A 24,497-nucleotide genomic window follows, 5' to 3' on the forward strand; every position below is an offset into this window, starting at 1 on the left:
GGTAAGATCTGTTTTTCTGACCAAGAGTCTAACAGCAAATCCTCACTTTTGAGAAGCAGGAGCCAGAGACTGTTTGGCATTCTAGTTTGAAAATTGACTTAAAACAATTCATTGATTATCAAGTAGTTGCTGATTAATCTTCTGTCGAACAATGAATTGTCTACTCCTAGCCGCTTTGGAAATATACTGTTACTTACATTAGCGATCACTAATGTAAGTTGTGTCACTTATTATGTTTCCACATGGAACCGCAGTTGTCTTCTGGACTAATAATGTATTCTCATTTTAGGGGTTAGAAATTGAATCTGAAAAGCTGACAAAGCAACCACTTCAAACACACTGAAATACCAGAAATGCATACACATAAATCCTAAAGTTGAGGAAAGCTCTCCACTCGATCATGTTTTCTCTGTGAGATGAGCCTGAGTCTGCTGTAAACTTGTATAAGTGATGCCCAACAGCAAGGGTGAGACCTGCACAGGTATACATTCTTAAATTTGATATCCAACAGCCTAGAACGGGCTGTTCTATCCTTTCATTTACCTGCAGTAACCTTGAAAGTGGAAAGCTTTCAGAAAAATTCAAAATTCAATAAAACATATTACTCAGAACCTACAACTTTGTTCTGACGTGTCTCAACAAATAAACGAGAGGACTGTTATGTAATGTCACCCTTTGTTTGGTGTTTGGAAGGTGCTGAACATGTCATAACATGACCATCTTCAGCTCTGCACAAAGATCTTGTCTGTGAATGTAAATGAATCTACCTGGTGGAGCTCACCACATAATCCTGCCTAACTTTTCCCACCCCCCGTGCGCTCGCTCCTTTAGACACACATTGGGCAAAGGGTGAAAAGGGGGATTGTGTGGCACAGGAAATGTGTGTGTGGTTCGGGCTGTTTATAGGCAAAAAGCTCCCATGTGTCCCTGTGTATGCATTCTCCCCATACTTTCCAGTCAATATGTTCCTAGTCCTGGTTTATTTCTTGAGGCATGGCCGTAAACAGTATTTTAAAAGGGCTTACAAAGGAACATTTAAAAGGCAGTCTCAAACATTTTGTTGGGCTCCCCCAGCAACAGCTTATGATCAGCATACATGTAAATATAGCTGGTTGATCATCTCCTGCACAGCACTGGCTTTAAGTGCTTTTTATGTTTTTACAGGAGCAAAGAACATTTCTTTTGTGGTCTAAAAAGCTTCCTTCTCTCATGTTTACAAAAACCCTCATAAAAAAAACAAAACAAACGTACATTTACTCAAGTTCTCTACTTATGTACAAATTTGAGCTTCTGTCTACTTCTTGTACACGACATTTCGGTGGGAAATATTGTACTTCTCACTCCACCACATTCTTTTGACAGCTTGAGTTACCAGTTACTTACCAGTTTACTTAAAATAGCGTATTTTTACAGTGTGGTATTAGTATTTTTTCTAAAGTAAAGGATCTGAATACTTCCTCCACTTCTGGTTATCATAAGAAAAGGCATCTGTGTGTTCTCTGGGACCGTCTGTGAAGTTGTCTCGGCAGGGCAGGAGAGGGTTAAAAAAGACTGCCAGACGGTAGGGGTGTGAACGCCACCCAGATACACACACACACACACACACACACACACACACACGGTTCTTGTTTCTCACAGAAACGATTCAGTCCCACAGACAGTAAGACAGAAGACGGTCGAACGCTCAGCCGAGACTTACCACCTCTGGACAACAAGTCAAAGTAAGTTTAATGTGTTCATATGACGAACGTTAGCTAGCAGTGCTCCAAATTTAGCTACGACGGAATATGTAAAGTTATCATGGTCAGTTAAGCGCCGTCTGTTTTACCTGTAGAAAGCGTTCTGTAGCTCCAGAGAAACCGCTAATGGCAAAAAACTAAATTCTGTTTGCTAAACTAACAGAAAGTTATCTAACATGTTACAGCCGTTTGTTGGCTGTGTCTGCGTCAGTTGACGTTAACGTAAAGATAACGTCCTTAACGATCGATAATGTCTTCGAAATGACTAACCGAAGTGATGTAGTCAAATGTTGGACGACCTTCGATAAAATGCTGGAAAAAAAAAAAAAAAAGTGAACAAATTAGTGTCAGTCAGTGAATTTCGGTGTGGACTCATCCCTCAGTGTCTGCCAAAGAAGGAGTAACGTTAACTTAAACGGGCTGTAACAGTAACAGACTGCTTACTTACTTACGCCGTCATTTTCCATGTTTTACTGTTTCTCTTTTAAGTCACGGTAGTTCACTGCTGTTGGTCTGAATCTCATAAGTTAAATGAAAATGTTAAAACAGATGTCCGAACAATGATTCTGACACAGGTCCAGCATGTGTCCTTATGTCAGAATGTCACTTTAAGCTATTATCCAAGTTAGAGAATGTACTGTGTCAGAATAACTCCTCAGCAAATAGGTCATTGTCTCAGCTTTAAAGAGTACTTTAGCATCCCACACCTGAGTTATGGAGACATCAGTTTTGATGAAGTTTATTACCAAAATATTTTGTGTAGAGCTGCATTAGTTGATTAGTTGTCAACAATTAAATTACTCGGCAACTATTTTGATAATCGATAATGAGTTTGAGTCAGATTGATCGACAATGAAAATTAGCGTTAGCTCCAGCCTTAATTTTGTGTATGCATGTGTATAGTTGCATTCTTTAACCAAAGCCTTGGTTATGTGCAGCTATTGTCTGGGACATTTGTTCAAAGCTGTCAGAGGTCTCAGTGGGACACAAACTTATTTTTCTTCGGATATGTGTGTGTATAAGATTGCTTGACAGGAAAAAGGTTGTGAGCTGTACATAGGCAGCAAACTGAGTAAGAGGCCTACCCCCAGCATTCAAGGCAACATCCCATTGCCACAGTGCTCGTAAGGTACAAGCAGAGATGATTCATATCTGGGCAGGCAGTGGAATAAGCCAAATTCATACCTTTATGAATGTACATCTATATTACTGGTTATACCTTTGGGTTTAGCAAAATGTTCCCATTGGCCACCATCACTATTAAGCTAGTCATGTATTTGGTGTATGCGTCACATTTGCAAACTTCAGTATACCACTGCATTACAAAGTCCTTAACCCCTCATATACCCATACGACGGTACTTGAAAAGCCACAGTAGATCGCTGGAGGTGAGTGGTTTGATGACCGCATTTGTAAATGAAGTCCTATACTGCTGATTCCATTGCAGGCACTGATGATGCTCAAACTGGGCATCGAGAGGTTAATAGAGTGGTATTTGCAACACTTTTGAAGGTGGTTGTGACAGAAACACGAGTTTTTCATGTTTCACCTCAGCGGAAATAGAAAAAAATGACCCTGTTGGTGAGAGCTGAGGTGGACATCCTCCCACCAAAGCCACATCTTTTTCTTCTTTTTATTTTATATCATAAAATATAACCCTAACCCTTTAATGTCTGGTTTTAGCTGGTCAAACTCAGAAAGCAGTTTTAAGTAACTTTCCCTCTGCTCCCTTCAGTTTTGTTGCCACAGATTCTTCATCATTTCCACTGGATGGTGGGTCATTGCCTGGCACTGAACCCCTTTTTGGGATTTCACCCCACAATATTACATCATTACTAGCAGCAATAGCTGTACCTGAATATGTATATGTGGCAAAGCTGTTTCCTCATACTGGAACAGAAATGCAAATTGTTTTAGTTTAGTCACCAAAACACCACTGTAGACAATGAGCCACATCCTGTCTCTACAGAGAGCTATACAATATTGTTAGTGATGGTAAAGCAGCATTCTGGTGTGGTATCAAGGCTTTTAGTATCAAGATTGAGCAGGTTCATGCCAGCGTGATGGCCTCACAGATGTGTAAATGGGTCAAATATGGATATGGTAGGACGTGGTTTTAGATGGAGGTTGGCACATTGCCTGACTTTTTGAGTACAACAGGGCTACAGTTGATCCATGCTGAGTCCATTACAGACACAATCGATGCCATCTGTCACTAATGCTGTCATCTCTGGACCCTATGTTTTTATCCTGGCCATTTGTTCACTAAAACAATAATTTCAGTTGAACACCACCTGCGCCCCAAACACTGTTTGATGGTAATCACACCTTGAAATGGGGGCTGCAAAGGCAGAAAGAATGGCTGCGTGAGGTCACAGAGTTTGGAAAGTTCAGGTGACTCATTTCTTAGAACACATTATTTCTTTTCTGCTTGTGCTTTTTGCATCAAAAGCCCCAGCTTACTCCTGTCTGTTTCTGCTGTCACATTTCAGATGAATTACACTGTCTTTTGATGCCATCGGCATTATGAATACTAGCTGTTACACAAGATTATAGTGCAACTGTTACTTGAAGTTCCCATTTGGCTCTGCTTTGAATTTCCATTGCACTTTCCACTCTTTATTTTCACCTTGGAACAGATTTGTCATTCGCTTTCAGGGAGTCCAGTGTGACTGGGTTTGTCTAGGTAGGTTCAGCAAAAATAAACCTATAAAATATCCCCATAGTTTACAGTATCTGCTGAATGTGTGAGCTTGCATGGGAGTTCTCCAAAATCTTTGATTGTATTTATGGTTTGGCTTCCCTGCTAACCTCAGTAGAGGCGGATGGCTGCCTCAGAATGGATTGGGCTGGGCCTGTTGGTCGAGCATTGAGGCACTGCTTGGAATTCTTTTCAGATGGACGGGGCTCAGTCAACAAACAATGGTTGTCATAACTAATCCTTTTTTAATCCGTCCTGCTGCTCACCATCTAGACATAAAGACCAGCAATCTCCTTTAAGGATTATCTACTTTGCAGGGGTATCTGCTCTGTGGTTTGGGCTTTATACTGTGTTCGATTTTGTAAACATCAAATTGTGTTGATGTTTAGGTTATCAAGTACGTCTTATAGGTTAGTAATATTAATATTAACCTCAGTCGTCTTTTGACAGGCCTGTTCTCCTCCATATGAAACTGAAACCCCAGCCAAGCATTTTGGATTGGAAAGATATATAGTATTCACTTGTCCATATTTGTATTTTGTTACCATAAATAACTAGACAGGTGGTGTTCTTTTTAAATACCCTGTCTCATATTTAGATTAGGCCGCAGTTCATTTCCTGTTTTCATGATGCATTTAATGCTTGGATATTATAGCGTCACTTTTACTGGTGTGTGTAAACACAGACACACCACTAACTAACTGAAGAGGAAGATGAAAGTCAGATGTGACTGAGAGATGCCAGTTATTATAAGTTATTTGACTGCGTGTTTTCAGAGTAACTCAAAAGTAATTTAAAGGGGTAATGCAACATGCTAGTCTTTGTAGAAAGGGAGGTTTTGCTTAATGAAAGATTGTGGTTTTTACTTACCCAGCCAGCACTTGCTCTGCTCATAACCCAATGTTAATGTTCAGTGTCATGCTCTTGTCTTTAATTAAGTCTCTAAACAAGGAATTCACTATTACAAAACAAGTATGTTAGACAAGGATAAAACAAAGTCAAATCAGTGCAAAATATGTAGCTATCCTTTCTATTCAGATGCACAGTAAACATAAGGTCATGGGTTTTTGCTTCCAAAAGTAGTATACACTGTTAAAAATAGAACTAAAAACACACCATTATGGACACATACATCAGGAAGAACATACAGTTTTGATGTGAAAGAGACAGGGAGAAGAGAACAGCTTGTCATCGGATACATGGGGAGTTGTCTTTATAAGATATTTTCAGACTCCTCAAATAACCACAATGGCTGGTTGTATTTTCAGTGCTCCCAGTGAAGGAAAAGGTCTGGTTGTGGTGAATATTTTCTTTGGATTCGTGGAGCCGAGTTTCATAAAGTGTCCCCACTGCACTGTAAGTGTGGCACGGGCCTGGCGTACAGGTGTTTCCTCAAAGGAACATGTTACTCACAGGAAAGTCTCTGTGCATTGCTGTCACATGTGCAGGGTTGTGCATGTATACATCTGTGTGGGTGAGAAACACACATCTAGATGCATCTAGATGTGTGTTTCTCACCCACAGGGTGGTAAACTGATTGGAAAACAGTGAAGACGTCAGTGTAACATGCCCAAACTTAAAACGTCAGACAGGGACAGTTCTCAGCTTGCTTTGAGGGTCTGAGTCACAGCATTATTGTGTTGTCTGTCATGTGGTTATATCACATTACAATATGGCTGCATATGGCTTTAAATGGGATGCTCTTGTTGCGCATTTGCCTTGAAATAGTTCCCTAAACTCACTGTAAAACACTGCTTCTAACCAAGCTTGTTGCTGCTAGTAAACACATTTGAAGATCAGCCTTGTTTCCATCTGCTTGTGATGACACTAGCATGGCTAACCACACGCTGTCATGGTTTCCACGCACTCATCATGACTTCACCACTTGACACTTTTGTGGTGGTCTTCCCTCCGATACGTTTTTCACCAGGGTGGTTCCCCTTGTTTGTCAAGAATAAAACTATATTTGTTAACAAACTTGCTTTGAAAAACACGTCATAAAATGTAATATTTTAAGGCAACAGCCTTTAATGTCTTGTAAAAGCGGAGATTAGAGCGCGTTGCGCTGTGTAAGGCTGGAGAAATGCGGCTGTTGAAAATCAATGAGGCTGATGTTGTTTGGGGATTAAAGTGTTTAATCAGGAACCCAACTGTGCAGATTTTCCTGTGTCCTTGTTCTGTGGCTCCCTTATTATACTGTTAAAGCAAGACCATGTCAAGGCTAGCCTTCTTTGTTTTGTAATTGTATCTTTTCTCCATCTTTTGTCTGTCTTCACTTTTTATTTCACACACCCATACTATACTGCAATATTACCATCTGATGTTTAAATAGGCCAATAAATTCTGTTTACTTCTGTCTTCCAGAGGCGCAGCCATGGGGAAAGGATGCATCACAGTCACCAAGTACTTTCTATTCCTCTTCAACCTCCTCTTCTTTGTAAGTAATCACATTGCTTCGGTGGCTGCGCTGCACATAGCGTGCATTGTCAATATGTCACGTGACCTCCACTTTGTCAGCTCTGTTGTTTACCTAAGATAGAAAGTTAGATATGCTGTGCTACTTCAGCTCAGTCAGACACATTGAGAGCCGACTGATGCCTTTCAGTGGTTTTTATTTGAATAAGCATCCGTATTCAAATAGCACCAGAGATTAGTGGAGATACGTAGGGGAATGTTCCTGTTACTCTGCCTGGGAAGAGATGCTTTACAGCATACCTCAGCACAGCCAGGTCTAAACAGCGGCAGATGGTTTCTGTTTGTTTCCTGCGCTCTCACACTGGCCACAACATAAAGTTCAGGGGCTGATATTTCCCTAGACTCCTAAAACTGCCTCTGCAAGGATGTCCAGACCTTTCCAATGAGACTGCGCCTGTAAACCTGACGCAGGCCGTTTGATGTGAACACTCCAATGGTGTCTAATAGGAAGCGTGTGTGTCTGTGTCAGTGTTTGTCCATGTGGACAGATTAGTTTAGTGGAGGCTAGGGGAAGCCAGGAAGTGGTGGGCTAATGATGGCTGCCGGGAGCTCAACAGTCCTTCTAAATGAACAGCTTTTAACCGGGGCTCTAATGACTGTTGTGGGGTTGGGGAGGGGTGGCGGTGCAAGGGGGGAAGCTGGTGAATCAACAGAGCCTCTCATCTATGGATTTTGCCCCCGCTGCAGTGCCCCACAATGTCTAAACAGCGGCCCTCTTAATTACATAGAAGTTCTGCACTTCATAACCTCATTACAAGGATACATAAGGTAAAACTGATCATTTTCTGAGGCTTTCAGACGCCAGTGAAAATGTTTTCCAGTCTAGAGGTGATGATTCTTCTCATTTCTTTTCTTCTTCATCCTTCCTTAACACTGTTCACTTTGCTGTTCCCGATGAGATATTGAAGACTGATGATGACAAGTAGACGTGTGGCTGGCTTCGTCTTAATTGTGAGAAAAACCAGCAGAGTGGGTCTCTTGATCCTTTCCACATCCTCTTTCCCTCTGCTGTGAGAGAAAGAGACAGAGAGAAGAGTCAGGATCTGATTAATCCCAGATGTGACGGACTGACGAAGCAAAAATAAGGCCCTCTGTTTAAGACACGCCAGCACAGATTCTGTGTTCTACCCTCATAGGAGATTTGGCGCCTGATTCTTTTCTCTTCCGCCTCCACAGATCTTCGGAGCGTTGATCATGGGCTTTGGTCTGTGGGTCCTCTTCGATAACCAGAGCTTCATTGCTGTCCTGCGTAAGTGTTGTAACACTCACACACACCCGCTGTCCTGTTGCCACCTCTTTTCGTGATAATCCTCATGTCAGCAAACATTCAGCACATTTGACCTATGTCGGTTCAGCTGTCCTGAGCACAGTGCAAGCAGAAATAGAGATGGGAGAGCATGCTTGTCAAATCCTAAAATGTCTTTGCCTCTTAGCTTATGTGGATTTTACCCCATAGGACTCCTTCCCAGGGAGGCACAAAGGGATGTTTGCACCGAACCAAAAATGTGACTCACAGATGAAATTTAATGACTTCCTCAGCCACTCAGAAAACTTGCCTGGTAGACAAGCCGACACACAGACAAACACATCTGTGGATATCCAGGGGAGTAGGTTAGTCAGGGGAGGTGACAGACTGGTGATTATTAAGGCATCTCAAGTTGTTTTATCTTAAGTTGGAAAATAACACCTTTAGGTTCCTCACAGTTTTCACAGTTGTACTTTGAACTTGCCAGACGGCAGAGGTGCTCAGATAGAATCTCCCACCACACCTCTCACCTTCACAGATGTTGTCACAGATCTATTTGTAGACGCTGCATAGTGGAAAAATAAATCAAGCCTCCAAATGGCATTCTCCTAACAGGCTAAGTTAAAAGCTTAGTCTTATACGACAATATATCTAACTTACTTTATCTACCAGGAAGACACCAAAGAAGGCATAATGAAACCCTGTTCCAGCCTTGCCTGAAAAGACCGAGGAACCACGGATGGAAACTGTTAGTTGCCATAAATCTTGTAATAAATGCTTTCAGTGTATTCATCCCAGATGGAGCATTGCAGAGAGCAGGATTTTTTTCCCAACATCAGTCTATAAAGAAGAATTCTTTCAGTTTATTATCTGCCTGCTTAATATGTGTTTCAAGTCAAATACAGTGTTTCTTTTGATGAGATAACCCCCTTAAATTGGGAGATGAGCATATGGTGTGGGTCCCAAAGTTATGTCTGATGATGAGTTTTAATCTACTCAATTCAAGCTCAGATGGGGTCATAACATACAACACTGTGCCACTCTCAAAGAACTTTTTCTGAGCTGAAAGTATTAGTTGATACTGTTCAATTTTAAGTTCTTCTTCAATCAGAAATGCCAGATGTTCCCAGCTTCTCAAACATGAGGATTTGCTGCTTCTGTCTTTTTTATATCATTGTGAATGTCTTTTGGTTTTGTGCTGCTCTGGGATGTTGTGGTTTTCACTATTTTTTGACATTTTGCAGACATAAAGATAAACTCATTAAATAAGAAAATAACTGGCAGATTAATCGTTGGTGAAAATAGTTGTACTGTAGGTTTCAGCTCTAACTTTTTTAGCTTGTGTTTGCAGTCCGTAACAATGTGAAGTTTTTTGATGAGAAAGACCAGTCTCTGAGGGCTGAGCAAAGCTGGAGAAATCTATATTTAGGCTGGAGGACTGTGCTGCTTTGACTGATTAGTGGTTGAAAAGGCTGGAGTTTTGACGAAGACTGACCAAAACTGACCTTGTGTCCAGAACAAGTCAGACCCAGCCTTGTCTTTCTCCAGCTCATATTTCAGCTCTCGAGGTCACTACACAGGGAGGAATTGCTCCAAGGTTATTATTGAGCTGAGATTGCTTATCTCCAGTCAGGCATCCAGAACATAAAGGCAGTACAGTATTCATCATCCCTGCCAGCCCCAGTCCTATTGTTATGATAATCCAGCTGTTCCTCCAGAGATAGCAGGGATATCCCTTCCTGTGTGGGTTTTGATGACCTTCTCTCCTCCCATGTATTTTTGTTGCTTGTACCAAGGATGGGTCAACCTCAGCTCCACGCTGGGCCCCTGGATTTCTATCCTTACTTGGAATCTCTTAGCACCCTGTAGAGGAACCAAAACCAGTGCTGCAAGCAACTCTGTTTATTGACTGTGTGTTCCCCTCAGAAGTTTTAACAGTGCCTGATCATAAACAGGATCTGTGTGTTTTCAGTTTCCATTCTTTATGAGTTATATTAATAGAGGCCCCTGCAGCTGTCCCAATGACTTCAGGCAGGGGAACTTTGGGAATGTTTTGGTTTCTGGTCCCTTATTTTTAGGTTAAAAGGGATCTTCCCCTTAGTGTACACCCCTCTATATCAGCACAGTGTTAGTAATATTTAACTTCAGCGCTGTGATGCCTTGAGTTCATTTTGCTGGCACTTGCCAAAACACAGCTTGCCTGCTTGAATGGGGGGGGGGGGGGGGGTGCTTCATGTCACACCACTTTGATCTACTTATGTTTACATGTTAAATCTGTACGTAATGTCAACCATGACTTTTTTTGTCAGCTCTGTACAAGCTGAATGTGTGACTCTGGCCATGTTTACACAAGGACTTGCAGTACCAAACAGTCCCCTGCCTCCCTCAGCAGCTTTCTTGAAGGGCACCATGATTCTTGCCTCTTAAAATGGAAAGTTCCATGGAAACCACCTAAGGAACTATTTTAGAATATCTCGCAGAGTCCTACATGGAAGCTTGCCACATTACACAACAGAACAGCACAGAAACTAGGCAAACACATGCTGACTTGAAAAAAGGTGTATGTGAAATTACCACAGAGCACAGATGCTAGCTCCACAGCAGAATGGCTGTAAAGTTCAGCATTGGTTGCTCTTCACCTTTGCTCCACCTGGCAGAGGGGCTTTTTTTGAGTTGCACTTTCATTTTAAGAATGTAGAATACAAATAACAACTAAGCAGTTAAAGTCCCCCTGAATATGTTTCATTTTTAGCTACTGATGCTGCATGATGTTGGAGGAAATAGTCAGTCCAAAGGTTAGATGTATTGCCAAGAATATTAGAAAACTCCTTCAATGAAAACTTTAGAAGTGGTCAGGGCGGAGAATCATTTTGAGGTTGCATTAGTGTTGCATGACGTTTCCTCTAACTCCAGGGTGTACTGTATGTTTTTGCTGGAACAAGTGTTCATTTAATCAGTGGCCTGCAGGGAAGCCACACACAAACATCAATCTCTATTATACTTGCCACAGTTAATGATCATGGAGAACTGGCTTGTGATCTACATGGATCTACATGTTGATTAAATGTGCCACAAGTAGCTCAGCCCTTTAAAGCAAACATTGAGGCTAAAGACTGTAATCATAGTATCTAGCAGGAAAAGTGATGAAGATGTATCATACTATCCCATTTGAGCACTGAAACATGCGTCACTGCTTTCTATATCTGTCTCTGCTCTGCATATTTATCTGTTGTGCCTCTGACTAGACACCCAGCAGTCTCTTGCAAGCTTGGGTTTGGTATGTTCAGTGTATTTTGATGGTCTCACTCAGTCTCTTGACCAGTCACAGATGATTCTGTTTAAATCATTTCGTGCATTTTCCCAAATTCTTCAGATAATTCCTGTTTTGTGGAACTTGTGGACATCTGTTGCTTTTGACCCTGCATGTGTGTGCGTGTGTGTGTGTGAGAGACAGAGAGAGAGGGACTGAAATAACATGCTTCAACAAAGTGCTTGATATGGAACATACAGTATGGTTGTCTGCCTCCCTTTAAATGCTACCCTTTAGCCACATAAGCACTCTGCATATGTTGAAGTAGTTTTAGCTTTCAATTATTCTCAAACCACCACATGTGCTGCCCTGGTAACCCATGTCGAGCCAGCGAAGCACGTGCATGTAATGATGTCTTTGTGAACCTTTAAGTGTCATATGATGTACATAAAATCTAAATTTTTTGGCATAAGGGCTGAAAATAATGATTTTCCTGATTACCTGGTGCACTTTTTGTAAAAAATGTCAGTAAAGAATCATTTTATTCCAGGTACAGCATTTCATTTAGTCAGTGCCGTCATGCCCACTCGATTTGCTCTGGCTTCTGGGAAACAAAAGAAACACCAAATGATGCATCAGAGTGAGGAAGAAAGTTGTTGAGCGAGCTCACTCCCCGCTCTATTGTGTTCCATTATTTATATTGCTCACTCAAGATGGAGCACAGTTATTCATTTTTATCAGCAGTGGAGGTTTTTTAACAGTGAACACAACAACTCCCATGATCCCACGCTACTGCACAATGTCATCAAACTCCATCTTTTGTCATTGTTTTGACTGAGAGACCCCCTAGCGGCAGAAATTACTTACTGTGCATTTGAAAATCTCGTTAGTGTTTGCGTCTGTGATCCAGTATAGTGATTAATTGGGGCATGATAGAAAAATGCTCTGCTGCCCTACATATTGCTTATTCATTTTTGGGATAAGGACATAGCCTGCATCCTGGGATAATGAGTGTACAGTACATGGTGGAATGTAAAATCATGTATCAGAGGAGGTCTGCAGAGTAAGGTGGTGCTAAATTATGGAGTGTTTTGTAAGCAGCATCTTGTAGTCTGGCTGTTGTGGTGTATGTTTGGACAAATGTTGACTCATTGTAAGTACAGTCATGACTTTTTACACAGCAGAGTTGTACTTGGAAAACAGTCAATGGGATCATTTATAATGATTGTCCATCTGCCAGAGTGCATACTCTATATGATAATTGCTGCATGAAGCACCAGCAGTTAATATGGTGAGGGGAATTTAGAATAACTACATCTGTTCAGCTGCCCAGTGAGCAAGCCAATGAGCAGCATTGCATTGTGTTCATTGAGCAGCGGTGGAGGAGCTGCTGTCAGCTTCTTCAACAAATGGATGGGAGTGAGTTATCTGATAGCTCTGGCTGGTTCGCTTGGCCCAGGAAGCTTTAGGAGCTGGAGCCATTTCACAGAGCTCAGATTCTGGCTTCATCTGCAGACCGAGCTCTGACTCTCTGGAGCTCCTCCAGCCCCAGATAACACACAGCCACATAATGGCTCCAATTTATCTCCTTTCCAACCTTCCAATCTTCCATTTCAGTCCCTGCGTCCTCCTCCTCGAGGAGCTCTCCCGCTCTACATACCAAAGAGGGAAATCAATTAATCTCGCCACACATTGACTTGTCTTGGTCCAACTCTCTCTGGTGGCCTATTAAAATAATCTTTTGTGGGAGAGGAGCACGAGAATGCTCCGAATTCAGAGAAGTAGAAGGTTTGTGCTGTGAATCATTTTTGGCTGGCTCTGACTGCATGAAAATGGTTTTGCATGTGAACGAGGCCTTCCTCTGAGCTGCATTTGTTTGCAGGCACATGCACTGTGGTTTTAGTAGAAAAACAAGAGCAGAGATCAGGGCCCTATTTCTGCTGTTCTCTCATCAGAAAGCATGTGTGTCAGGGACATTTTGATTTTCTTGTGGTTGTGTTTTTTTGTTTTAAAAATGAGCTGAATTTAACTAGAAACTGTATAAAACTTGTAGCAGGTGTCTAGTTTTCTTCACCCATATACTGTTGGTTTCAGCGGTTCTGTGTAAGCTGAACTCTTCTTGTGTTTTTCTGTCTGTTCACATCTGTTTTCTCCAGAGGAATCATCAGACACGGTGAAAGTGGCTTCCTACATCCTCATCGGAGTGGGCTCCTTGTCAATGGCCATGGGCTTCTTCGGCTGCATAGGAGCCATCTACGAAATTCGTTGTCTGCTGGGTCTGGTGAGGAACTGCATTCACTTTAAGCTCCAATGCTGACATGCTACAGACACAGGCATAAAACGCCACTAAAGACTATTATGTCATAGTTTACTCTTTTTTTTTGTTTCTATGGGACCAGCCAACTTTATGTGTAGAGTTATTGAACATTTATCTTTTGAGTGAAACATTCACCTAAATACACCTGCATGTGATTACAAGCTTGGCTAAGAACACATGATAGATTCCTGCTGACAGTAAAGCCCTTCCGCATTTCTGCTTATGTGTGGGCTGGGGGCTCGCAGCATGTGTGGATTTACAGAGGGGAGGGGGTGACAGGGATAAAGCCAGTGAGATGTAGGGGGTACAACAAGAGTGGGGATGGGTACATGCCCTTGACAACGTTAAACCTGCTAGGGGTTAACTGAAGAACTGCTGTGACCTACTTCTCCCAGTGACAGTGACCAGCTGGCAGAGGACCCCCCATCACACACACGCACACACACACACCCCACCACCACCACCACCACCACCACCACCACCTTCACACTCAGAGAGGACATAGATGAGGCTGTGGAAGGATCTTTAATGGCTTACATTATTCTTGAAGAAGGCTTTAGAGATTATGTGTAAGACTGTAACCTCAGATTAATGACTACTTAAAGGTAAAAATGTCTACCCGGGACTGCTTTTCTTTTCTGCTTGTTTTGTTATATAATATGGGATTTTTAAACCTGCAGCGAAAACAAGTTTTTGACACAATATTGACATATCATCATCTTTTAGGTTGATATGGCAAACTCTAAGCTGACAGTTTCTTGTCTACGCAGCAGGTATTGACATTCAATTGGAGTCATTTTTCTGTCCACCTCATGAATCGAAGTCCAGTATTGACTGTCTTTTAGCTCTGTTTTTGGTCTCCGACGACTCCAAAGAAAAGTATCTGACTCTAAAGCTGGTAAACTCTCCACTATGTTCACAAGCTATCTGCTAACTGTAGCTGTCTGTCATTTAGTGCTGAGCAGGCCTCTGAAAACCGCTGCCTGTTGCAGCTGAAAAATGCGATATGAGAGCAGTGAGAATGAACCAAAATAGTAGTTACATGCAGGAAACAATGATCTGAAACTCTCTATAAAGCTCTGTAAAGCTGAGGGGATAATCCCTTTGATATATTCGATTATAGCTGGGGGTTTTTTTCTTTATTTGATTTTCCATAATTTATAAACTTGCTGATTTCCTGCAGTATTGTCAATGTTTTAAAATAATAGATTGTAAATATTTTATGATGACATTTTCCTTTATCCCCACAGTACTTCACCTGCCTCCTGCTCATCCTTATCGCCCAGGTCACTGCTGGAGTTCTCATTTACTTCCAAAGAGATCGGGTAAGACATTAGCTCCAATGTTCTTATTCAGTGTACAGTTCCCCCGATACCAAATAAAGCAGAGACCCTGTGTAAAACATCAATAAAACAGAATGCTTTTTGACACATACTCAATTGAAAACAATACAGAAACAATATATTTAATGTTTGACCTCATTAATTTTTGTAAATACACACTTATTCTGAATTTGATGCAGCAACACATTTCAAACAAGTTGAGACAGGAGCAACTAAAGACAGAAAGTAGTGGAATGCCCCCAAAACACCTGTTTGGATCATTCCACAGGTAAACAGGTTGATTGGTAACAGGTGATAGTATCATGATTAGCTATGAAAGGGGAATCCTGGAAAGGCTCAGTCAATCACAAGCGAGCATGGAGTGAGGTTCACCACTTTGTGAACACATGACTGTATAAAAGATATTACTACATGGGCTCAGGAACACTTCATAAAACTGTTATGTCCTGTATTTATTTAGGATTTACACAGCAGCCCAACTTTTTTAGAATCAGGGTTGTACTTTTCTCCTTTCCTTTTTTTCTTGATTTCACTTCGTTATAATTTGTTATCACACTATGTGTTTTAGACTTCTTAGGTTTTTTTTCCGCCCTTTTTTTACTCTGTCCTAATTTGATCTCCTTTCACACTTAACCCCCACTCCTCATGCCTTCTCCCTCCCTCCCTTCTCGCTGGTACTGCTGTGGCCTACTGAGTGTTTGTACTTCCCCCTTCACAGCTGTGACTGGCTTCATTTAGGTCTTAGCTAACCCTGTTAGGGAACCTCATGCATCCTGTGATGAAACACAAATTTGTACCTCAATTAGTGCAAAGTGACAAAATGTCTGTTTGTGACTGATGCGACGTTAGATGCTGGTAGAAAGTGAGATGAAGCATATAGACAGAAAGAGATGTTTGAACCGTAGGGGAGGAAGAGAGTGTATACTTACACTGAATGTCTCCATCGTCGTCTCAGATCCCCCACTGGGTGTTTTGGGTTTTTGTGTTAGAAGGAGAGGGCAAATTCATGTTTTGAGTGTTGCTAAAGCTAGGCTATGCTGACATAGTAGATTGGTATGTCTAACAATGTCCCAAGACTGTAATTATCACCCCAGGGACAGAAACCACTTTCTACTGAAGTCTTTGATGAAACAGTGCCCCCTATAGGTGAGATTGCCAACTCACCAGAGTTGATTGAATATGTTTCTGTTTTGTCAACCTGTTTTGGGAAAACAAACAAAAAGCTGTAACAATGTCTGCAGCCTTTGACAGACAGACAGGCAGATATACAGACAGGCTGGCAGATAGATAGATAGATAGATAGATAGATAGATAGATAGATAGATAGATAGATAGATAGATAGATAGATAGATAGATAGATAGACAGACAGACAGACAGACAGACAGACAGACAGACAGACAGACAGACAGACAGACAGACAGACAGACAGACAGACAGACAGACCACAAGGAAAACTTTAGTCATTAGTCAGGGCTAAGTAGAAAACAAGTCAGACAGGTCACAACAAACAATGTACTGCCTCTGTTCAGTGAAACTATGAGTCTCATAAATGAATCAATTTTGAGTAACTGAATGCTGAAGTGTTCCTTGCTCCACATCTTAAGCTAAATTAACACCCTAAAAACCCACTGGATTATCTAAAACAAAAAAGGCATTGTCACAAAGCTGAAAACAAATGTGGCTTTCTGAACTTTCTGAATGTGGCAAAATTTTGTGTACTGACAATACAATGCTAACACTACTACACATTTCAAGAGGACACGTTTGTTCAGGGTACCTCGCCGAGCCAATTAGTTCAAAGACAAATCACAAGTGATTCACCTAAAACAAGACCAGTAGAAGAGTACGTATGAAACCAAACCTTAGAAGAAAAAACACTGCAGCCGGATGTCAAAAATTCATCTAATAGTACAAAGTCCATCCAGATATCACATGTTGTTTGTGAGGTGTATATCTGTAGGGGATTTGGGCATATTTAACAGGTCACTCAACACACTTTGTAAGTTACAAAAGGCAGCATAAGTGGGGTGACCATCAAACAGAGGGAGGGTTTGCTCTCATCTCCTGGGTTTTTCCTCGAAAACCTGTTGAATCTGCGGTCAAAGCAATAATAAACCAGGCCTTAACAAAAGAACCGGCTGTTTGTTTGCACTGTGTGTGTGTGTGTGTGTGTGTGTTTGGACACGCCAACCTCTGAGACTGGTTTCATACACTGGCATTCCCTCCCAGGACGTAAAAAGCCTTTCCCTTGATAAACCTCACACCTGTAGCACTCAGGACAGGCAGAGGCAGCTATCGCCCTCCAGCGTGTACTGCATTTGTGTGTGTGCATGCATTTTTGTGTGTATTTCAGAGAGCATGTGTGTGTCTGTAGCTTCAGACACACTCTCTGTGTTTAAGGCTTACCACAGGGAAGGGTGGTGCCCTTTCCCAGAATAGGGTGAGGCAGTCACTCATCTCCAGTTGAGCTCTGAAGATACATCGCTGCCTCTGCTCTGTGGTCTTACGCATATAAACACAGAGTCAAGCTCCTGCTCAGTTGTATTTGTGCAGTGTTTCAGGCCAGCCTGAGACTTCACAGCGCAGTACCACCTGAGGTGTTGCCCTAAGAAACATCAAGTTCAGATGTTGGTAGTAAATTTTGTGTTTCTTTCCTTTTCCTCAACGCTGACTCTCTACCCTGCTTCAAAGATTCATGTCTATTCGGGCGATCTGTTTGCTCTTTTTATGGATTACATACTAACCTGCCCCGGTGTGGAATCAATAAAGTCTTATCTTTGACAAACATGCATGTACAAAGTGTTCATGAACAGCCAGTTTTATTTATGATATTTGTGTCAGCTTAAAAACAAGTTATCAGTATTGTGTGTGTGATGCATAAACTGTCTTCTCATCTCATTTCCAGTTGAAATATGAGATGTCCAATATCATAAAGGGCATGATAACCAACTACACTGGCCAGAACAGGACCACAGAGCACACCTGGGACTACATTCAGAGGACGGTGAGTTGAGTCCTCAACCTGGTTTGTACAAGAGACACAAAGGTCAAATGTAACAGTGAACAGTTTGAATGATCATTTTCTTCAGGTGGTTCTTAATACACCTGTAGTTTGAAAAACAGCCCATGACACTGCCAATATTCAAAATATCAAGCAAGCAGGCTACGGCACACATGGCTGTAGCAAACAGCATAGAAGAAGTAGGTCACGAACCAGAAGTTGTTTGCCAACCGCCATTACAACTTCAAAGAAGAAGAAGAAGAAGAAACAAAACCAGTCGCCACCTTCCTCTCTCAGAGAGGAAGCAGCTGATAAGTCTGTTCACTACACCAGAAGTTACTTAATTAGTTATTATCTCCCATTGCGTTCATGTGTGTTACAGGGATACATGAACAGCAGCAGGTTGGATTAACAGATGTCATTTGGTCAGAGTTGTTATATAAAGTGACTCTTACAGTAACATCAGTAACATGAGTGCATATATTTTTAGAATGGGTGTCTCCAGTGTGACTTGAGCTCTTAACCCCCTCCACAAGGAACTGCTCATAATTGCTGTATAAGCGATATGATGTGACCATAGCGGTGTACAGACATTCACATGAGGTAGTTTTGATTTTATGTGCACAGCATTTTGAAATTAGTATCTAGTTTTCTGCCTCCATCTCTGTACAATGGAGGTGATGGGAATTGTGTTCAGGGTGCTCCGAACACAAAAATGACATTTAGTTAAGTCAACAGCAGCCTGTCTTTGACATTCTCTCTGGATAAGCCACAAACCTCACAGTGAACAATTTTCAATGGAGCGTTTCTCTACTGATGAAATAGTTTATCCTGAATAACTGAGATGTTGTTCTGAGGAAAGCATGTCACTGCTGAGTTTTTCAAATTCAAAGTTTCAATGCTTTGAGGAGAACAAACAAAGTTCCATTTACTGCTGTTGTTTTGGGCTGGCAGCAGGTTCAGAGAAAGATATCTCAGAATCACAGCATGTAAAATTGAAGCTATTTGGATGATCAAACACTTTAAGGCTCAGTGAGAAAATAGGTTTCTGTTATAGGCATTTTTTGTACATTTTGTTTGTTTGTTTTCTTTTGTTTTTCGTACTTTGCATGAACTGACTCATTAAACTAATAAGCCCACAGCAAATAAAATCAGGTCTGAAGCAAGCTGAAGTCAGGTTGCTCCTGCACCATTAACGTCGTGCATTTTCTTCACTCCTTATCTCTGTCTGTCTCTTTCCTGTCAAGCCTCTTTACACGATCTCTTATCTTTCTGAGGAAAACAGCAGCCAGGAAGAGACTGTTCTCAAAAACCATAAAAGAAATGCTCATTAACTGAACCAGTGGATTTGCTACTGTAGTTTCTCTACATGTTATTTATGTTAGCATTAATTTCCACCTCTCAACCTGTCCTCCATCCTCTGCTCTTCCTTTTACCTCCAATCCTTTCACTCACATCCTCCCTCTCATTCATATCTCCAGATGAAGTGCTGTGGATGGACTGGTCCGGGCAACTGGTCTGAGAACCTCGCAATCAAGAACAGCTCCCAGTACCTCTACTCATGTTCCTGTCGCAACGAGTCCCTGCCTGGCACGGACATGAAGGACGTCGGCCTGTGTGAGCACCTCTCCACAGAGCTCCCCATCTACGAAACGGTACACAACACTAAAATCTGCAGTGCTGTTACTGCACCAAGGCTGAAAATCATTTTGAAAATCAGAATTGTGAACATGCTGATGAAGCCAACAGCTGTTTATCCAATTTCCCCATCTCAGTTCAGTATCAAGTATCAAGGCTGACATGGAAAACACTACTCAAGCAGTATATGTGAATTACTCTTTGTTACAGAGTAGCATATTTTTCCAATCGGTTGTAAAATCCTTCCAACTCAGTTCATCGCTCTTGTGGTCACAAAGGCACCGTGTGAAACTGCTGTGGAGAGCAGCTGCCGCCTGGTTCTGCAGTCTGCCTCACGGTGATCAACCAACTGCTGGGACTTTTTCCCTCAGTGCAGGATTTTACCTGTGGCCAAGATCAGCCATGATTCATTCACTACGCAGACATGTGTATCACAGAGTTCAGCTGTTTTTGCTTTCATTCACAATATCTTGAAGTGAAACCACAAAATTACACATAACATGCTTTTTAATGTTTTTTAAACTTTTGTTGGCTTAAGACCAAGTCTTTATCAGAGGGTTTGCAACATCAGACAGGAAGTGAGTGCTACAACATTTTGGTACCCACAGGAAGTCTTTGAAAGTCTGTGTCATACTTCTACACTCTGTTTACAGTGACATGGGAAGTATTGAGGTCTTTTTCTTAAGTTAAAGTAGTAATACCACAATAAAAAAATACTCTCTACTCGCAAGTAAAAATCCCACCGAAGTAAAGGTGCAAAAGCACTAGCAGCAAATGTGTCCCTAAAATATGTCTTTACAACAGTAATTGAGTAAGTTACATTGTCACTGCTGTCACAATGACACCTCTACCTTGTCTTCTTTAATAAATGAATAGTAACCTGCTATCTGTGAATGCTAGCAGACCCCAGTCTAAACCCTGGTCAGTGTTACTTCAGCTGGGCGTACAGTGCTCCCGCACGCCTGCATTGCTCTGATAGACTGTACACCTTTCCTCATTACGTAAGCCGGTTGGACTCGTGTTGTGTAACTCTGCCAGCTCAGTGTGGCACTGTGGTCGTCCTTAATCAGCACAGTGAACACCGACAGCTGAGGCGTGTTTGTGATGTGTGATTTGTTCAAACGCTGGGAAAGCTCCATTGTTCTGTTGTTTGGTCTGCGTGTTTCAGAAATTTGCTCTCTCTCTCTCTACAGTTTTCCTCGGCTCAGCTAAGCCGTGTTATTCTTCCCCTCACTGACTCCGTCCAAAGCCAACAGTTGTGTTTTGAAAAGGCTCTGTTCATGTCCGGCTGGAATCACGTAGACATTCATCTCTCCTCTGCTCGTTGGCCTGCAGCCCCCCCGTCACCATGTCTTTCTTAACCTCTGTCTGTCTCTCCCTCTCTTGTTCTCTCCTCTAGGGTTGTATAAGCACTGTGGAGAAATGGCTCCTGGACAACTGTGGAGTTATTTTGGGAATCTGTGTCGGTGTGGCAGTCATTGAGGTATCTGTCTTTTCCTCAGACTCGCCTTAAAGGATGAGATCTGATTTTTTTTCTGGTCTAGGTTAATATCATACTCTCATACCACATGTACTGTATGTTGAAACAGTTTGTTATCATTCCTCCTGTTCATGCCTATGAATCAATCCCTCTCTGACACAACTTCATTGTGAAAGATGGAGGGCTGAATCCACACAGAAAATGCATTCTTAGTTTAGCCAAAGCTAATATGAGGTTTCATCAGTCTGGAAGACGGGATATCATGGTGGTCACACGTGGGTTTGTTTGTGAGACAGAACAGCGACAGTAAACCTACACTTACCATGACCAAAATACCAACTAGGTGTGTCACAATCTGACTTGTGAAACCTCATATTAGCTTTGGCTGATCTTTGAAAGGCAATTTTAAACAGAACAAGACTGCGGAGTCATGTGAGGAATGGATGTACTGATGGTTTGTTACGTCGTCCATGGAAACTGTTTGGAAAATCAGAAGCAGATATACTTTATTGATCCCAGGGGGAAATTGTTTCAAGGCAGGCACTTTCAAAAAGCACTTGGCAAGTGATTGGAAGAACCCTCTGCCTATCACTGTCTCTCACAGGCTAACTTAAACAATCAGCGAACCATATGATGTTGCAGGAGACTAAAACTTGCCAAAGCCAATCAGGAGACGATTGAAAGAATCTATGGAGAAAAGCCTTCAGTGCTGTTCGTTGCCCTTTTTCAATGAAGAAATACATCTACGCTAACATCAGCCATTGCTGTTTTCAAACAAATAATTGTGTTGTTGTCACACCTAAACCACATCCACATGTAGCTGCTAGTAGTTCCTCACACAACCCTGATGGGTCTCCACTAGTCTGGAAAGGTGGATTCTCGTGTTGCGTGATCTGCTGATCTCGATCAAAACAGCCATCTGTGATCACACAGCTGCTTTGATAATTTGATAGTAGTTTATTTTTCAAGCAAAATGCTAAACATTTTCTTGCTCCAACTACCAAGATGTTAGGATTTGCTGCTTTTCTGTGTCTGATTTGATAGTAAATGGATTATTTTTGAATGCCATTTTTACCATCTACTGTAATTTAATAGACCAAGGATTTAATCAACTCATGCGGATTGGTCAATTAAAAAGCTGACTGTAAAGTTTTGGTTTTTTTTTTAATTTGTCTGAGGTGGAAAGGTTGGTGCATTGATAGTAACCTTGTTTTCCACCAGTTTTCCACCTTCACTTGTCAATTTCAACTCTGATAACTAAGCTGACATCTCCATTTCCTCCAGCTCCTTGGGATGATCCTCTCCATGTGTCTGTGCAAGAGTGTCGTCCAGGAGGATTATACCAAAGTACCGAAGTACTGAGCTGAAGACAGCCAGCTTCACACCACACACAGATGGACGACTCCTCTCCTCTCTCTCTCTCTCTCTCTCTCTCTCTCTCTCTTTCTCCTTGTCTCACATTCTTATGAACACATGCGCACACACAAATTAAGACAGCTGTCTCCACCATTTTAGCTTCTCCTGCCTCGACAGCTGTGCAGATTTCTCACACCCCATATGTCCCACACACACACAAACACACACATCTCTCAATCAAGCTTGACACGCTTGTCGGACCACAAATCCACAAGTTACCATTGTTGTCTTATGATTTTTTAAGTGTTTTTTTTTTTTTGAGCAGACATTTCTAATGTTTCAATAAGATTTTTTTGGTGGAAGCCTGAGACTTTTTCCAGTTTGATACTATGCAATTGTTCATTTATGTGTTTTTTATTGTTTTCCTTGGCTGACCTCATCGAAGCGCTTAACACATTAGTAGAGAGAGCACTTTAGTGGCATTTGGTGAGCCGAGAGCATCTTCTGACTCTGGGGCACGGAGATGAGAGGGAGACGGGAGGGTGTGGGTGGCTGCGTGGTGAGGATTAATGCCACTCTGTGATCCTGCAGCTGGTATTTTTGGTGCAGAGGGTGGAGGAGAGGCCTGGCCTGCGCCAGGGCAGGGCTGCTGTGGTGGAGGTTCTGGCTTCTTTCATCAGCTCCTTGTACTCAGTAGCCTTGATATTAACCTCTGTTTACACCCACTGCCACCGCTCTTCCTCCTTCCCGCTGTCCATCTGTTAGCGTCTCTAAATCACGTCTCTGTCCTCCTCTCGGGTGTGTCTGACTGGTAAGCAGTAGCTTTCCAAAATGACTAGTTTTGCATGAAGTAAGTGTGTGTATGACGTGTTGAGTGAGTGATTTATTTCTTTTTGTTCTTTTTTATAATCTCGTGTCATCTCTTTTTTTTTTTTTTTTTTTTACAACTGTACATATGACTTTGGTAGGGATTATGGCACTTTAGTGCTTGGTCAGCGTTTATATGGGAAAGCTGTCACCCACATGCTCTTGTTTTAAGAGTCCTATTGTTCTTCATTTCCTGTCTGTTGTTTTAGATGTACAGAATGTGGCTTCCACAGCAGCTCGTCAGCACTATTTAGGTCTGAATCAGAGAAATGGGAACCCTTCAGAGTAACTGTGTCTTGAAGCTTTATTTTCTTTAGCAAAGCACGAGTTTGTGAACAGACAACCTACCATAGCGTGTGCTCGGACATCTTTATTTAAGCTCCGCACTCCTGCCTCCATTTTACCTTCATAACAGTAACAAATGAAACAACAGCTGTGTGACCACAGTGTATTTTCCCTTCTCTGCTTGATTGTTTGTTTTCGCAGAAGTCAAATTGCCTGGTTTATATTATCGGTAACGAGAGCAGAGAAAAATGTTGGAAGCTAGTGGTGATTGCATATTTTCAGAGGCCGCCATGATCAGACAGTGGCTGTTCATCAACTCATGCTATCTTTTCTATAACTGTTTTTTGATGTAGCTTTGAGTTTCCTCATCCCACTTATCCATCTCATCATCTCAGTCCTTCCACTTGACTTCAAACACACTATTATGGCTGAATTTATGGTTAATGGGGTTGATAGATTGCACTTTCATGTGGCTGGTAGTTTTTCATGCCATCTCTCATGAGTCATTTCAATTTATTTTCCTCGTGCTGCAGTTACACAAGAGGGAGGAAGCCGGTCATTAAAAAAAAAAAACAGTCATCTATCAGTTCTTTTCTGACCTGCCAAATTGAATGATTAATTTAACTTAATGCGAGATGAAGGCTTTTTACTGTGTGTCTAAGATATTTTTACGCTTTTACAAAAAATGATGTTAAGTAGAAAAAAATATTTGTGGACCTGTATGCCATGTTTAAAAACAAATGTTTCTTTTTATTATTGAGAAGTATTAATAAACCTGAACCCACTAGGATCTGTTG

At 41.7% G+C, this 24,497-nt stretch overlaps 1 protein-coding gene across 1 annotated transcript; it reads left to right on the forward strand.

Moving 5' to 3' along the window:
- The first annotated feature begins 1,641 nt into the window (after nucleotides 1-1,641).
- Nucleotides 1,642-24,497, forward strand: cd82b (CD82 molecule b). Its single transcript, XM_070973065.1, has 9 exons — nucleotides 1,642-1,721; nucleotides 6,805-6,877; nucleotides 8,092-8,164; nucleotides 13,568-13,692; nucleotides 14,979-15,053; nucleotides 17,979-18,077; nucleotides 19,556-19,729; nucleotides 21,112-21,195; nucleotides 22,477-24,497. Exons 2-9 carry the CDS (start codon nucleotides 6,815-6,817, stop codon nucleotides 22,552-22,554), a joined length of 771 nt encoding a protein of 256 aa, XP_070829166.1. The 5' UTR covers nucleotides 1,642-1,721; nucleotides 6,805-6,814; the 3' UTR covers nucleotides 22,555-24,497.

This window comes from Chaetodon trifascialis, chromosome 10 (genome assembly GCF_039877785.1).
Source record: "Chaetodon trifascialis isolate fChaTrf1 chromosome 10, fChaTrf1.hap1, whole genome shotgun sequence".
NCBI classification, from domain to species: domain Eukaryota; kingdom Metazoa; phylum Chordata; class Actinopteri; order Chaetodontiformes; family Chaetodontidae; genus Chaetodon; species Chaetodon trifascialis.